Raw genomic sequence first — 16,289 nt, forward strand, 5'->3', positions numbered from 1 at the left:
CGGTAAAAGTCATGTGAAATGACAGAAATATTACTGGAAGCCCATTGGTTCATTCTAGAAGCCACTCCCTCGGTGGCGGTATAGATGTGCACTTACGAAATATGCTTCCCGTTGAAACGTCCCAGTGCGTTCTTCATTAGGATCGAGAAAATGATTACACATTTTTCAGACTTTTTCAGAAAATGATTACACATTTCAGTTTCAGACTTTGTTTTATTAAATCTGCATTTAGAATTGGATCATTTTCTTCATTCTCACTACATTCTGAAGGGATTAGTTGTCTTAGGAGCAACCTCTAACATTTCATCTTCGCTAAGCGATAATAAGTGATAAATAAGTAATTTATCAAACGACTGAACATCGAATCCTTTTCCAACTGTGTGTGCTTTCGTAATGATGCTGGGAAATTCGGTAATGTTAATGGTGATGGAATCTTTGCTTGTAGCCGAAATGCTTCCCAATACGCATTTTAGAATTTAGGTTGGGTTCGTGTTAAATCAAAATGACACATGTGAAAAGGAAATGAAATATTTATTTTTAATTCATGTTACATCAAATTCGAGTAAAAACAGAATTTAGCTGCATCTGTTTTCTTTTATTCCTACTGTAATATATTCTATGTCAAAAGCAGTGTTGCGCTCAAACATTTAAAAATGTTTCACAAAGTTTGTTTTTAAGTTGCCTCTTCTAAAAGCGCCCTCAAAGTTTAATTTTGTTTTGCGCTAAGCTCTCTTCACAAATTTATATTATTTCTTTTGATTCTGACCTTCTACGTTTTGTAAATCACTTCAGAGAATAGTAGTGAATTATTCCAGCAAAATGCTTCTCTGTTAAATATAATAATGCATCTGTTATTATTCAATATAAAACAGCCTCTATTTGCTTAACATAATCCTTCCATGATGCTAAGTAAGTTTGCTCGTTTCTATTAAATTTAATTTCTTCCAGTTTCTAGGATTGTTCCTTAAAAGCATCTTGGTAAGAAAACTTCAATTTGAAGAATTTAAACCAGAATAGTTATTCTTGGAAATCGCTATTTTAACTTTAAATATGTATTTCATTTTTTTCTAATCATAAATACTTTTTGTATTATGACCAAAGGAATGGATCAATCACGTATACGTTGAAATCTTGTATTTTCAACCCTAATAAATCTGAATGCATGCGAACGAATCTCTTTAATTTATAGGTAGCAGAAACTTCAGGTTGTTACACATGATTGTGAAATATGTTCTTTATACAGAAAACTCCCAGTATTCTCCACCCCCAAAAATACTCGAAAGGAAGAACCTAAAAGTTTTGCATTTCTGGTTATACTAGTATTAAATGGTAGAATGATATACACAAAGTTCTCACTTGTTTATCTGCGTCATACATGCTACTTTTTCATTAAAAATGTGAAATTTAGATCTTCTCTTTTACATCTGATATTCATTTTATAATGTATTAGATCCGTAACCACCCTCTCAAATAAAAAAAAATAATAAATAAATAAATAAAATAAAATAAAATAAAAAAGAGACTTACTTCGAAGCTTCCTCAAGATTTTGAACTTCGTCGATAAATGTCAGTAGATCTGGTCTCTTTTTGGTCACTTGCTGGAAAGTATGGGAAATTAAAGAATAAGATACATAAATTCTTTATACTAAATAATATTCTTTATACTAAATAATTATATAATAGTTGTATCAAATAAAATTATTACATACCTCTGCAACATAATGTATTAAAGTAACACTAGGTTTGTTTGCACGAATATCCGTTAACTTCAGTAAAGACAGCATTTTGAATCCGGCTGCATTACCGCCATAACCACCCTGAAGAAACATAACGAATATTTATCGAAGAAGTTTCGTTTATAGCAAAACATAATTCATTTTAAAATACAGTCAAAAATAAAATGATGCATATCTTAATATTTAAGATAATTTATCTACATGAACATTCATATAATTTAGTACAGCAGTATATGTATTCATATATTTAGTACAGGACACTGGATTTAATTTCTAAAATTAGACGTGTCGAATCCCATAGAAAGCTGTGAAGAAAGAAGAAGGCGGGGAAAATAATAAATGAAACTTTTCCTTTCTCAGGTGTAATTCGGTTGCCCACAATGAATAACGTTTCTGGATAACCTTAGATAAACGTTCTCGGTGATGAGACGGCTAAAGATAAATGGCGACCGGCCATTTTCCCTAGACTGCATTACGTGTTCAGCCATTTGAAACACCAATATGATTAAAATTCAATAAAACGTAAGGAAATAAATAAAAATTTAATAAGTTAAAATTAATAACAAATAGTTAAAAACTGATTATTAGTCCTCAACATAAGTGGGGAATAAGAATTACAATTTAATTCAAAAACTGAGGAGCAGGGCTGAAACTAAATTTAAGCGTTGAGTACACAATATTATAATGTACCATTTCAAAGGATTGTAAAAATACAAATAGTTGTTTTTCCATTCCACCAATGAAAGAGATAAAAGTAAGTAAAGCATCACTAAGCAGTTTAAGAATATGGAGAAATATTTTAACGGAGAAACGTAGTTACGAAAACAAAGACAGAACAGTCGAACTACACTTTCTGACATTTCCTTTCCGATGTAAACAAAAATCGAGGAAAACAGATTCAACTTCCAATGCAAACAGAACGTGTGACTGAGATAAAAAGTGGCCTCTGTAATGTCGCCCCTACTTCGCTACTGTACTTCTCTTTAACACGAAAATCATAGGTAAGGTACTTTTCTCTTCTTTCCGATTGCCTTCGTGGTGTAATAAGAAGCATACTCGACGCGTATTCGAGAGGTCCAGGGTTCGAGTCCCGGTGAGGGAACCGCACATTTTTCACGTCTCCTACTTCAAAATAACCTAATGACTCTACAAGTGGCGCCCAAATTAATAGGGCGGTGAAAGATAATTCGTCACCACCAGGATTTGGAGAATGGGTTCCCTAATCCGAAGTCTCCTTTTTAAAAGAGGGAGTACATAACATATTTTATTCCTTTTTTCAGCATGCCTTCGTGGTGTAATTGGGAGCATACTTGACGTGTATTCGAGAGGTCTAAGGTTCGAGTCCCGGCGAGGGCACTGCACATTTTTGACGCCTACTTCAAAATAACCTATATTATTACAAAGGAAGTTTTACTCTTCAATGACAACCTCCCCCCCCCCCAAAAAAAAAAACTTGAAAATTGACAATTTTTTTTTTGTTTGTTTGTTTGTTGTTGTTGTTGTTTTTGGTTTGTTTCGTTTTGATGAAAAATAACAACATTTTAATTATGCTACATAAGTAATGTGATTTTTTAAAAATTCTAAGTTCGTTACACTCCAAATATTTGGGCTGCAATTTAAAAGCAAAAATTAACGGTTTTTATAATTAACCATTTCATCCCTCCATTCTTGGTTACATCGTTCCGAAACGCCTGCAAGCGCTTTTTTCGTGGGAAGTGACTAACTAGTGTTAAATGTGTCTGAGCCGTTTATCTTAATACTTCCACTATGTTACGCCCACTTTCATTTTGAAGGCTCCCGTTCCTCTACCCGTTGTAATGCGCGGATAACTGACATCGTCCATACCAAGTCAAAGGATAACACGGCACGGCCAGGGTGATCTTTACTTATAGCCTTTTAAAACATGAACTTTAAAACTATTTCTCTTCGCCCCCCAAGCCATAACTCATAACCATGACAACGACTGCTGTAGGGGGGAAAGCCGAATGCTCTAATTTGCTAAAATCCTCTAATAATTTCTGTGCAGTGATGATGACATTCCGTTTAGGTATCTTGTAAATGTGGGAAAATATGAACCTGAAGCGCCTATTTTAAAAGTACTTTCGGGAACAAGAAATTTACCCATTTTCAACTAAGCTCTTGTAAATTTATTGCTTTTCCTGGAGGATTACATTTCGACATGTTGGTGGCGGCTTTCCTTGCCTTAGCAACTTAAAGTCTTAACAGCTATCCATGGATTTTGTTCTTCAGAGAAATAGACGCAGGCGACTAAAATGTCACGAGAAGTAAAGAATTTTCTGTTGAAATTATGGTTCTGTTTCCATAATGAGAAGTGCCAGAACTTATGTTACTTAAGTTTAGGTGCGGTCCAACCTGAATTACGATTTCTTTCGAAAATGGAGAAAGTACCGGAACAAACACCACTGGACAAAGGATATTCTTAAAAAAAATGTAAAATGACATGCAAAAAGAAATAATACTTAAAGTGAAAAGAAAACGGAAGCTCTTAAATTAACTAACCCTTTTAATGCAAGATTTATAAAATGACATGCAAAATAAATTTACGTTTTGCAATGAGTAATCTTCGTAAATCCTTCTTACATATTTTTAATTTTGCTGTTTTCGATTGATTGGACAATTGATATAATACTTTTAAAACATACGAGCTATTTGGGTTGCTTCGGCACGTGCTATAAATCTGCGATGCTCTATGATATCCTGTTAAGTTCTAGGAGACTTTGAAATATTTTAGAACAACACATGTATGAAACACCTGACAACTACCTAAAATTGTACATTGACACGAGACATCTTCCAGCTTATTTGACGAGCATAAATATATAGATAAAGTTTCAGATGATTAGTATTATGGTAGAATCTGTGACATTGTATAAGACTGAAGATTTTATTTGGAGATTAAAAAGATTGGATAAAAAATGCTTTTTATTTGGAGATTTAAAAAAAAATATTGCACTGAAGTAAAAAAAATTCATTCACTGGAAGCAGAACCAGCATCAGATATGTGAGAACGAATTTATAGTATATGTGAGGCTCTTATACTTGTGACGATGCAATACCTGCTATGATTAATACTTCCATGGAAAGTAGATTATAAGTGATCCTAAGTGCATTTTATTCGTGTAAAAGGTCTGAAGTGGGAAAAAACTGTTGATGTAATGGAGGTTTTCTTGAGATGAAAAAATTCTTTATCAGTGACGTAAATCTGTGCCTACGTTTGTTACTGCATTCATTATTTTGATGATTTTTTATGTTCTTTACTTTTCATAAGGAAGGCTATAGATTTATTTGTGATGGCTGACGAATGTAGAAATCTTTTATTATCAAGCATTTGAATAGATAATTCGAAATAGCTCTAAATTCGCTGTATATGCATGTATCTGTTGATGAAATGAACCATGGCCTGATAGAATCCAGTTTATTTGTGGAATAGATGTAAATTTATTGGTATCAAAATTTGGAAATATACAGAAAGCCGACCTTCTCTTTTGTATGATATACCATTACTGATATCATACTGTTACCACTATTTCTTATAGATTGGAAGTGAGATGACTTCTTGGCCAAGGTAAATATACGAGTATGTAAATATACGAGGACTACGTAGTATGTCACCGTTTAATGCTACTGTGTCTTGTGAAGCTTCTTTGGTAATGTGCTATTGTTTACATCTTCTTAATAATCGTTGAAGATTATTCATAAAAAATGGAATTCTGATGAGTTAGTCGTTGCAGCAGAAATATTTACTAATTTCGTATCTTTAAGCGCCTGTTTATTATCCACAAAATAAATAAATAAATAAATAAAAATAAATAAAAGAACATACTCAACCTTTAGAATCTGATATGGTACACTTTGCTCCTCAAAACTGTATTTATTTTTTCAGATAGTGGGCTTTATGTTTCCAATTAGCTCTGAAATCACTAACTCTTAGTAACAGGGTTCATGAATAGTGCAATTTATTGCAATATCGGACAGGATAACGGTAATTATGCCTGGTTCTGCAGGAATGCATAAATTGGAAGTCATATTTTAAAATATAGTTTTATGTCCACTATATTTTCCATATTGCTTTCAACAAGAATATCAAATTTATTGAATACCACAAAATTCTAATTGTTGAATGTCGGCTAATATGTGCTTCCGCAGTTTTATTTATTTGAGCTATTTTTTTTAAACAAGGAATTTTCACTGTCCCGTATTTCAATTGTGACAAAATTTGATTTTATGTTTATTAGTTAAAATTGTAACGCTTAACAATATAGTCACCCAGTTTTACTAATGCGGGATCATAAAATAAGACTTGCATCCTGTAAGTCTTTAATATGCATATGATCAATAATCGTCGACAAATACTCACTACAATAATAAAAGCACTATTAGTTTATAAGGTATTTCTCTACCCTTGTTAGCATGATTTGTGGTGTAATGGCCAGCACGCTCGACGCGTATTCGAGAGGTCCGTAGTTCGGAGTCCCGGCGAGGACATTGCTCATTTTTCATCTCTTTTGCTTCGAATTATTCTAATGTCTCTACAGTGGCTCCCAAACTGAAATAGGGGGTGGATGAGGATTCTCTACCAGCAGGATTTCACGATAGGGCCCCCTAATGGCCAGTCGCCATTTAAAAGGGGATATATAAGGCATTTCTCCCGCCTTTTTAGCATATCTTCGTGGTGTAGTGCTCAGCACACTCGACGCGCATTCGAGAGGTCCGTGGTTCGAGTCCCGAAGGGAGCATTACTCATTTTTCATCTCTCCTGCTTTCAAAAAATATATAATGTCTCTACAAAGTTCTTGAATAAGATATAACTCAAATATCTTAATACAATAATTGTATTAAAGCAGAAACTGCACGTACAGTATCACTTAATCGCAATATCTCATTAGCTACTGGTCACCGAAAAGTGATCCAAAAATAAAATTCAGAGTGACTCTCATTAGTTTGTTTATTCCCAGTTTATTCACAGAGGTAAGATCATTTCATTAGAAGAAGCTCAAAGAAGCCTTTTTTCCCCAAACCTTATTTTGTGCTTACGGATACTATTGTACAAAAGAGTAAAACACTACAGCCAGTACTCTGCTACTAAAAATTCTTTTTGGGCTATAAAATATATTAACTCTGAACTGGAAGCACAATCTCAAACTTCGAAACTAGAATGGGAAAATAGTCTCGGATCAGACCTGGAGAATATGATCTCCATATTTAAAATTTTGTTCTAATAACAAGTCGAAATTTCAGTTATTTGTGAATGTAGAAATTAGAAATGAAGAAATTTATTGGAAAATATAGTGAACTCTCTTGTGGCAACTATCTTCCTAGGATGACCACTTATGAAAATAACCAGTATTTCTGAAAGCACAAATAAACATCGACACTGAATATCACTTCTACAAGACATTAAAATCATCTGTGTGTGTGGTGGTCTTAAGAATGATTTACTGTACAATACATTTGGCTATGGAAGAGAGAATTCAGAAGTTCAGTTTCAAACTATCTGGATTGAAATAATATGTATAGATTTCTACTTGTACGTAAATTTTAACATTAATATTCACAATAAAGTTATATATGATAGTCTGAAGTGTAACAAACTTTCTCTAAAGATGACCACACACGGATCTAAATAATTTTGTTCTCTTGTGGAAATTGTCATCTCAGATAGGGCTTTGCCGATGCTTGTTGATGTTTTCAGAAATACTGCCACTTTCAGACGTGGTCGTCTTTATATATATATAAATATTTAAAATAAATAAATCTTCTCGTGGCCACAGCTTTACAAAATGAACAATAAATTTTTAAAATGTTGTAAGGATTATGTTAATTTTATTGACAGTTAAAGTTCCTTTCCTGTCAAATTCTTAACTTCAACTTACTACTTCCGGCCAAAACGTAGTTTTGGAATCTTTCTGAATGCTTAAAGAGGAGGAGCGGTATTTAAACCGCTAAAGTTACTTTCAGAGTGAGAGAGAATCTAAGTTTCTGATTTGCGCGCGTCTGCCTTTTGGCTACTCTCTCTCTCAAAGCTGTTATTACGCTCAGCCGCACTCAGGCCCTTGATAAGCTTCGTAGTCAGAGTTAAGGGGCCAACTCGATTAGAATCTTGGTAGCTTCGGCTATATTTCTTTAGTTAATCTTAGTTTTAGTTTAATTTTTAGTCTCTTAAGTTCAAACCCAAGTGTCGGCTTTGATTGTACACTCCAAGACGGAGTTTTGTTAAATCTTATTGCAATAATAAAGGGTTAGTTACCCTTCCAGCTTTTTGTTTTTTGTTACACGAACCTAAGCGATTATTCGCTAACTAGTTCTTAAGATTCGTCAGTTTCTACAGTAACTGAGAAATACACTAGTGAGAATCTTACAATGTAAAAAAAAAAAAATGTGTATTGAATATCTCCTCTCTATAGCAGCTATTCCTACAAAAGACAAACTCGTTTGTAACCATGAGTGGTCTTTCAGAGAAGATTCAATGTATATTAATATAGAATACTTTAGCTCCTTGAAAAAAAAATAGATGCCCGTTTCTATTTCCTATCAAAATTCAGAGTTTTTATAACACACAAATAAAACCAACATCAGTCCAAATTTTTACATAGTTTTAAAATATGAATATTTACTTTGAAAATAAAATAAAAAATAAATAAATAAAGACTTTAATTCCAAAACACACTTTCGCTGCTAAGGAGAATCTTGCTTCTCGTTTACGACTCAAAGTTAGCTGTTAATTAAATAACTTTAGTTCTCTTTTGTAATACAACTTAATTTTCAAATGACAGAACGGATCTTTATTTTTGGGCAATAGTTTGCAGAAACCAATTTGGTCTTAGTTTCATGTCTTTTTAACAGCTGTATCAAATAAAACATTTCAACGTTAACAAATGCATCATGGTCACACTCACTGCATTCAAAAAATTTCCAGCAACAAGGACCATGTACAGAATTTCATGGAGCTTTCTGCATTCTTCTAATTCTAAAATAAGAATTAAGTTTCAATTATAAATATACATAAAATTATACATATACATAAGTTTCAATTATACATATACATAAAGCAACATCACACAAATATAAATTGTAAAAAAAATTAGTAATAATCATTTTTTTAGTCTTTCTATATTTAATGGACATAATTTAAAGACAACGCTGTTATAACAAGAACAAGAAATATACAGGTATTACTTATACAGAGATAAAATACGGATGTTTGAAAAAGAGGTGGCTGCGGCCTTTATTTTCTTAAATATTGGTTTCAGATTAATGTTTTCGATTACAATATTTCTTAAACACGTTCCAACTAAAATTCAAATTTTCATTTCTGTGATGTTCGATAATCAAATAAAATTATCTTTCTGACAAACATAATGTACTACTTATCAAATTTAGGGCGAGACATCCACAAATCATGCACATCAAATTTACAAAAACTGTGAAAATCCCAAAACGACTATTAATGGCAAATAGTTTCCCAATGGATGACAATTTTTACTGTTGCAAGCAATATATCATTTGATTGCTCGTTTGATGCTTACGGAAAAGTAGTTGAAGCATCTAAAGAGACCTTCCCAAATGTTCGTGAACCTAACAAGACAATGATTTCCCATTTGCTAACCTGATTTCGAGAAATTGGGTGCGTTCACCATAAGAAAAGAAATGGCCTCTTGTCTCTTCTGCATTCCGACAAAATGGACAAAACCAGGAATAAAATGTTACAATCAGTAGTGTGCCGTTTTTCGTAACAAAGAGGACTCAAAGAGGACTAGATATGAAAAATAGTTATAATTCTCTCTAAGATATTTTAGAAGAGTTCGCAAAATTTAATTCGTTTTAATTCAGTCCTACGAGCAATGCGCAAAGAAGAAGAAGAGGAAAAAAACGATTTTCATAGGTTTTTTTAATTTTATTTTATTTATTTATTTATTTATTTTATTTTATTTTCAAAGACTGCAAAGTGTCATTTACTATATATGCATTCCTTTTATGAAAATGAAATTATATAGGATTTCTTCTAAGCTCAACATAAATAAAAGCCAGTCTCTTTAAGATGTAAACTCTCCAGGAATATCTTCCGCAGAAGCTTCTTTTCATTAGCAAATTTATAGACAAAACAGGAAAATAAAAGTATTTGAATAACAAACTTTAGGACAACTTAGGAAGTAAGAAGGAAGGAACAAAATTTACGAAGTAACAAAACTTAATGAAACTGAAGATTTTAAAGTCATACCAATAAATCTAAACTTATCAGGAAGTCAAGAAATGATTCATTTCAGTAATATCGTACTTTATTTAACCATTCGTAAATAATTTATAAACGAATGAGTTATTTTTCTCACTTGCGAATTACTGTAGCAATCGTATTATAGTCTCTTGTTTTAGAATAGGGACTTTAAGACTATTTTCCTTCCAAACCATGACATATAACCACATGTCAACGATTGCTGCGGAAAAAAGGTCGAATCCTCTAATTTGCTAAAATCCCTTAATTCCCGCTATGTGCCGATGACAACACACGTTACGATCGTAAATGAGGGCATTTATGACCGCAACGACGTTTCAAATACCTATTTTAAAATAACATATTACAGCCATTGGAAGATTTCAATGGTGTAAATGCAATAGGAATTGAAAAATAATTACTTGCTTTTCTGCACCTAATTACGATGGTTTTGAAAATAATTTAGACATACATAATTATGTACTTATAAATACCTTGGACAGCGCATCGTATAGTTTCTATACTGTTCTCCAGAAATTCCTGATTGGCCATGAACTCTTCTTTCAGTAACATGCTCTCAATTCGAAGCTTGTAACTAAACATGAACGGTAGTATATAAATATGGGTGTACTATCAAGCCAGTTAATTTTTAAACAGAAAAATAAAAAGAAATTTTTAACACTTACTTTGGAACATCCAAAAGTTGTAAAAGGAACTTTTCGGCATTTCCCAACTTGCTCTTGTCACCATCAAAATTTCTCAACATCTCCGCCTGAAAAATAATTATTATGTAATGACAGTTAAGTGATAGTTATAAAAGTGAGGTTGCATCTACTTCCTAAGCTAAAGGAAATGTCATGCTTGGCATTTTTCCAGTCTATTCAAATGATTTTACCTAAAACCAAATATTTGATCGCAAAGCGTATAGATATAGTGTTTAAAAATAAATTTATACAGGAAAATTTTTTGATAGAGCAAAATGCATTCTATAATTTCTTGGAAAAACTTCAGGCTTAAAAATTTTAGACTTATTGCTATGCAAAATGTAGAAATATTAAAAAAAAATTATTTTTACAGCACTTGCAATATTTTAACAATAATTTCCTATCTTCGACTAAGTTTTTCAACGCTAACGTATATAAAAGTGACGGAAAAAATTATTTTATTATTTTCTGCAGTTTTACTTGGATAAAACACAGTTCTTAAATAGCAGATGCTGTAAAGTGTTTTTTTTTTTTTTTTTTTAAAGTTTAGGAATTTATTTTTATTTTGTTTAATCGTGCTTAGTTTAAGATTAAACATATTTAAATTTAATACTTCTGTAAATCTCTGGAGGTACTGAATTACTGCTAAATAAGTAATATATTTGTACGAGTACAGACAGAAGTGGCGGGACACCCAAATTTCACTATTGGTCGTAAAAGTACAGTCCCGCCCCACTAACTGTGCAGTTCCGTCCCAATTTTGATGGAGAACACTACCGGAGGGGCGTACCGATGGTCTGCCACTCCTCTTCCCTTATCAAAACCTCTCGAGAGGACTTCAGGCTCGTCTCATATTTGGAGTACCCCATGCCACACAGACATTATACACTTATAAACATTTATGCCTTCTCCGGGATTCGAACAAGGCCTTTCCGAACGGCAGTCAGCGTTACTAACTTCTATATTGTCTGGGCGGCTTGTTGGAGAGGATAAGATATAAAATGTAAATAATGTATTGAATAAAAAATACCCAAACAAAGGATCAATGTTTTTTTCATGGATACTATATAGATATATACATGATACATTTATATAGAGAAATACATGTTCCTTCTACCCATGAAGCAAACGAAAAACAACAATTTTCTCTAATCACTGTTCAAAAATGAAATGGGTCAAGGTTACCTGTAGCAGTGCGAAGTAGAAGGATTATATAAACTGCTGTTTAGTTAAGAGTTTTCGAAACGGTGCGAATAGTTTACAAAAGGGGTTCTCAACCGGTGGTACTCAAGAGAAAAATTGGTGGTGCTCAAAAGAAGCAAAGTATTTTTAGTCCAAAGGAGCTTTGTCCCTGAAGGACTATTGCTTTCGTTTTGCGATTCTGCGTCGAATCACTATAAACGGCGTATCACTTTTCAAACTGTTGCCACCAAATGTTAGAGTCCTGTAATATATTTTAAGAAATTAAACTATGAAGAATCTGCATAAATGTATGTATGTTTCTCGCATTGTGATAAAACTACGGTATCTAGAGCCATCCAATTTTGAATGACGTAATCCTATTGCGAATATGGGTATCTGAAAGCCCAAATTTAAAATCTGGAATTCGTTTTATTATCAATTTCATATTTTGTAAAACTTTAACGAATTTTTTAATAACAGACTCAACGATTTAAAAGCGAGCAATGGAAACACTCTAAGGGGGAAAATTTTTTTTTTATCTCCAGGGCGCGGAACTGTGTATCGGAATTTCTAAAGATATGCTCATTTTAAAATTATTTTACGACATTGCTGTTGAACTGAATTTTATGGTTTACGTGCAAAGAACAAGATATTTAATAAATAAAGGCAACACAAAACGTTAAAAAACGTCCCTTTGAATGTAATTTTAAATCTGAAACCTTTTCAGATTTAAAAAAAAAAAAAAAAATTAACTATTAAATTCAAAAATTAAAACCCCAACATCCTGATTGAGGTTTTGATACTTTGATACAAAAGTAGTTATACAGGGGTTCTACTGCTTTTGCAGTATTGAGGTTTTTCTCTAACACTCGTAAATTTATGCGATCTGGGCTTTGTTGAAGAGTGGTGGTGGTAGCAGTACTTTGTAGTGGTGGTACTAAAGGTTTTCAATTTTTGCTTAGAAGGTAGGCGTTAGTCCAAAGGTTGAGAACCGCTGGTTTACAATATTAATTAAACGAATGTGATTAAATAAAATTTACTGTTATAATTAACAATAAATCTCGTTAAATGTACAGTGCATTAAGCGAGTCTCTTCAGATTTTCTTTCTTTTTTCTTTCCTCACATTTCTTCATATTATTTATTTATTTGTTTATGCATATTTTTTATACATCACGCTTCCTGTTAGTGAATATTTAAGCTTTTAATGCTAATCATTTTAAGTAAAATGTTATAAAATTCTGCAGAAAAATCTAAGAAATTGTAAAATTATCCTTTTAACTTTTCGCTTAAATTTACAACATTCATAAAATCTGACTCACATTCTACGGAAATATTGTAATGTATGTAAGAAATATAGCCTTAAAAGTACTAAATTACAATTAAATCTTTCAAGGCGACCAATCCTAAAAGTGACCAGCATATCTCAGAGTATAATTATGTAAAGGAATTGAACGGCACCAATAATAATACGTTAATAGAACAGAAGATTTCTACCGGTTGGTCTTCTTAGAGAGAGATTATATAAAATCTGAAAAAATTAATTATCATAAAAAGTACTGTAATGATAGGTCTTTCCAGTTTGACCTGCCAAAACGAACTGCCAGATTATAATCTTTATTTGAAGACGAACAATACTATCAAAATAACAGAAAAGGCCAAAAAAATTCGTAATAATTTATTTTTCGTGCCCTTATTATACGAAGATCTCCAGATCTAGGTCGTCATTGCCATCCCCGCGGAAATAGTATTATTAGAGGCTTTAATCTGTTGGGCGTAAAGCTTTTATTTTTACCTCGACGGAATCTTTGTTTTCAATTCATGTGTTTCATGGTCTGTCAAATTTAAAAGTATTGCTCCTTGTGGTGAAAATCTGTGCTAGTGCAAAGGTTTTGTGTCTTTTCATTACTAAATAAAAGAAAAAGTCTCTACCGTTATACGATGAAATAATATCGTAGCAATTCCCTCTCCCCTATTTTCTTCGCCATTTTGAACAGTTCATTTTGAATATAAGATTTTGATTTTACGTTTTCTAATCTTTAGCTTCTAAGAGACCAATCCTTAAGCCAATAGGTATATTGTTGTGTTATGCTTAACGTAAAAGTATGTAAGATATTAAAAAAATACATGCACATCAAAAATCAAACCCTATTTCTTTTTAAATCTCAACACATGATTTATATTTAAAAAATTTTCAAAACTTTCATCGTAAACTCTTCGCCACATTAGACCAATGATTCCCAATGGAGTTGGTACTGATCCACTAGGAGTCAATGAATTTTTAAAGGGATACACTGAGGGTCGATACGCGAATATGCCCTAGTGCAATAATCAAGATCTCATTGATTACAAAAAAAAAATATTTATAAATAAAACTGATAATTAATGATTTATTGATATAAAGCTATATCATGTAATAAGAAGCCATATGACAGAAAAATAAGAGAAAATATGCATTAAAACTGCGATATATTTGACATTGATATTACGATGCAAGAAGAGTTGACAGCACTGTAGGAGGATGTTCAAGCAGTCTTATTCAAACCACAAGGGTTAGAAAAGTTTTAAAATTTAAAAATCATCCGACAAAAATATTTCAAAATCGAAGTTGTTGCTGAACCAACATGATTGGATTATTTATTGTGAAGAATTATATTATTGCGAAGAAACTAGGGAGCATTAAAAATGATTCGAAGCAGTTTGCTTTGGATATATACGGTATCAAGATTTGACGGCCACAGTTGTTTATACACAAATAACGGAACATTCACTATACGCACTTATCTTACTTTGAAAATTGTGCCAAATTCTCATATAGGCATTAGTAATGATTAGTAACCGACATTCGTTTAACCCGTTCAGGACCAGCGACCCGTATACGCGACGCAACGATTCCACTCCTACCAACCAAGCGTCGCGATTACTTGAAGATTTCCGATCGTTAGGCATAAGCGGATAGTTTCTCTTTTAACTAAAGATACAATTATGAGAACCCTCTCTACAGCATTACTAACTGGAATTATTAGATAATTAATCATTGGGGTTTATTAGATAAGAAAACAAAAATTTGGCTAAAATTACATTTTATGACTCATTTGCATAATTAAACTCGTGTGAAAAATTAAGAAAATTCGCAAATTATGTCTATTTTTGTCTATTTTTACGAAACGCATTGAACCAAAAGTACTAACTATGCCGCCGAAACATTATGCAAATATTCAGAGTCGAATACGTAAGAGCACACGTTTGTGTTTGCGTAGTTGGTGATTGTGGAGGAGATATACGCGCACGAGCGGTTTTAGGCGATTAGTGTTCTCGTACTTCTTCACGAATTCGCCGTCTTTCTCGCAACAGTTGGGTAAATTTTATAAGTTCTATGCTGCCACTAGGACCTGAATTTCACGATTTACAATTGCCCGAAGGCTTAATGAGATCGGGCTGTATGCCAGAAGATCTACTGCTTACGTCCCGCTCATTGCAGCACAAAAGACAGCGTATTTGCTTGCTACAGACGACACGCGTCTTTTAATTAACTTCAATGGAGCACTGCGCTTTTTACAGATGAGTCGCGATTTAGCCTGGACACTGATTCTCGGCGTACATGTATCTTTAGACAGCCTGGGACACGATATCATCCCTAGAAAAGGATCATTAAAGCAGTGGAGGTGTAATAGTTTGAGCAGGCATTATGCCGCACAACCCTGCATGTGCTTGATAAAGGCTCCTTGATTGCTATGAGATATGGAAACGAGATCTTAGGGCCCTATGTTCGACTTTTCAAGGGCACATTTGTGTCCTGGGTTCCTGTTAATTGACAACAATGTTCGTCCACAAGGGCAATTTCATCTCACTTTCCCTCTCCGAGAAACATCCCGGAGTTGAAAACTGCCTTGCTGCATGAGTAGAATCTACTGCCCCAGGGACCGCTCAACTGCTTTCTGTCCAATATACCATCACACTGCGCAACCTGCCTAGCTGTGAGAGGAGACCATACTCTATATTAGCTCATTTTCAGTTCGACATCCCAATGCGGATTTTGGATATCCCTGCATTATGAGCCGAAATTCATTAAACTTTGTCCATTAGGTTTTCAGAAATTCGACATAATGTACAAATTCTCTTAATTTTGTACACGAGTATATTGATCACTTCTAGTACTTTAGGGTTCAGAGATAAAATGCATTCATACTGAATCTTGATTTTGTTACAAGTAGGAAAAATTTGAAGCAACCGAAAACTTGTAAAACTGTAAAAAAAATAGGGTTTCATAATATTTGCAAGCTGCAAAAGATTTTCACGTAAATATTTTTTTGTGCAAAAGAAAAAGACTAAAAAATATGTTATAAAGCCATGTGGAATTCTCTCGTGCCGAAGCTCGCTTTAGCCGATCATTATTTTCATCGGAACTGACCAAATCAAATATCTATAGCCAGTTCTAG

General features: G+C 33.1%; 1 protein-coding gene across 3 annotated transcripts in view; it reads right to left on the reverse strand.

The window, feature by feature from the left end:
• The window catches only part of LOC118200800 (inverted formin-2-like), a 358,115-nt gene that overhangs the window by 16,704 nt on the left and 325,122 nt on the right, over nt 1-16,289 (reverse strand). For all 3 annotated transcript variants that reach the window (XM_085820652.1, XM_085820651.1, XM_085820650.1), the window contains 5 exons: nt 10,653-10,738; nt 10,461-10,561; nt 8,654-8,724; nt 1,710-1,817; nt 1,528-1,598 (listed from right to left, as the gene is read on the reverse strand). In XM_085820652.1, coding sequence (XP_085676778.1) covers nt 1,528-1,598; nt 1,710-1,817; nt 8,654-8,724; nt 10,461-10,561; nt 10,653-10,738 — 437 coding nt within the window. The remainder of the gene's footprint in view (nt 1-1,527; nt 1,599-1,709; nt 1,818-8,653; nt 8,725-10,460; nt 10,562-10,652; nt 10,739-16,289) is intronic.

The sequence above is a fragment of the Stegodyphus dumicola genome, chromosome 7, assembly GCF_044657685.1.
Source record: "Stegodyphus dumicola isolate Sdum_Otavi_A_Nest chromosome 7, ASM4465768v1".
Lineage (NCBI taxonomy): Eukaryota > Metazoa > Arthropoda > Arachnida > Araneae > Eresidae > Stegodyphus > Stegodyphus dumicola.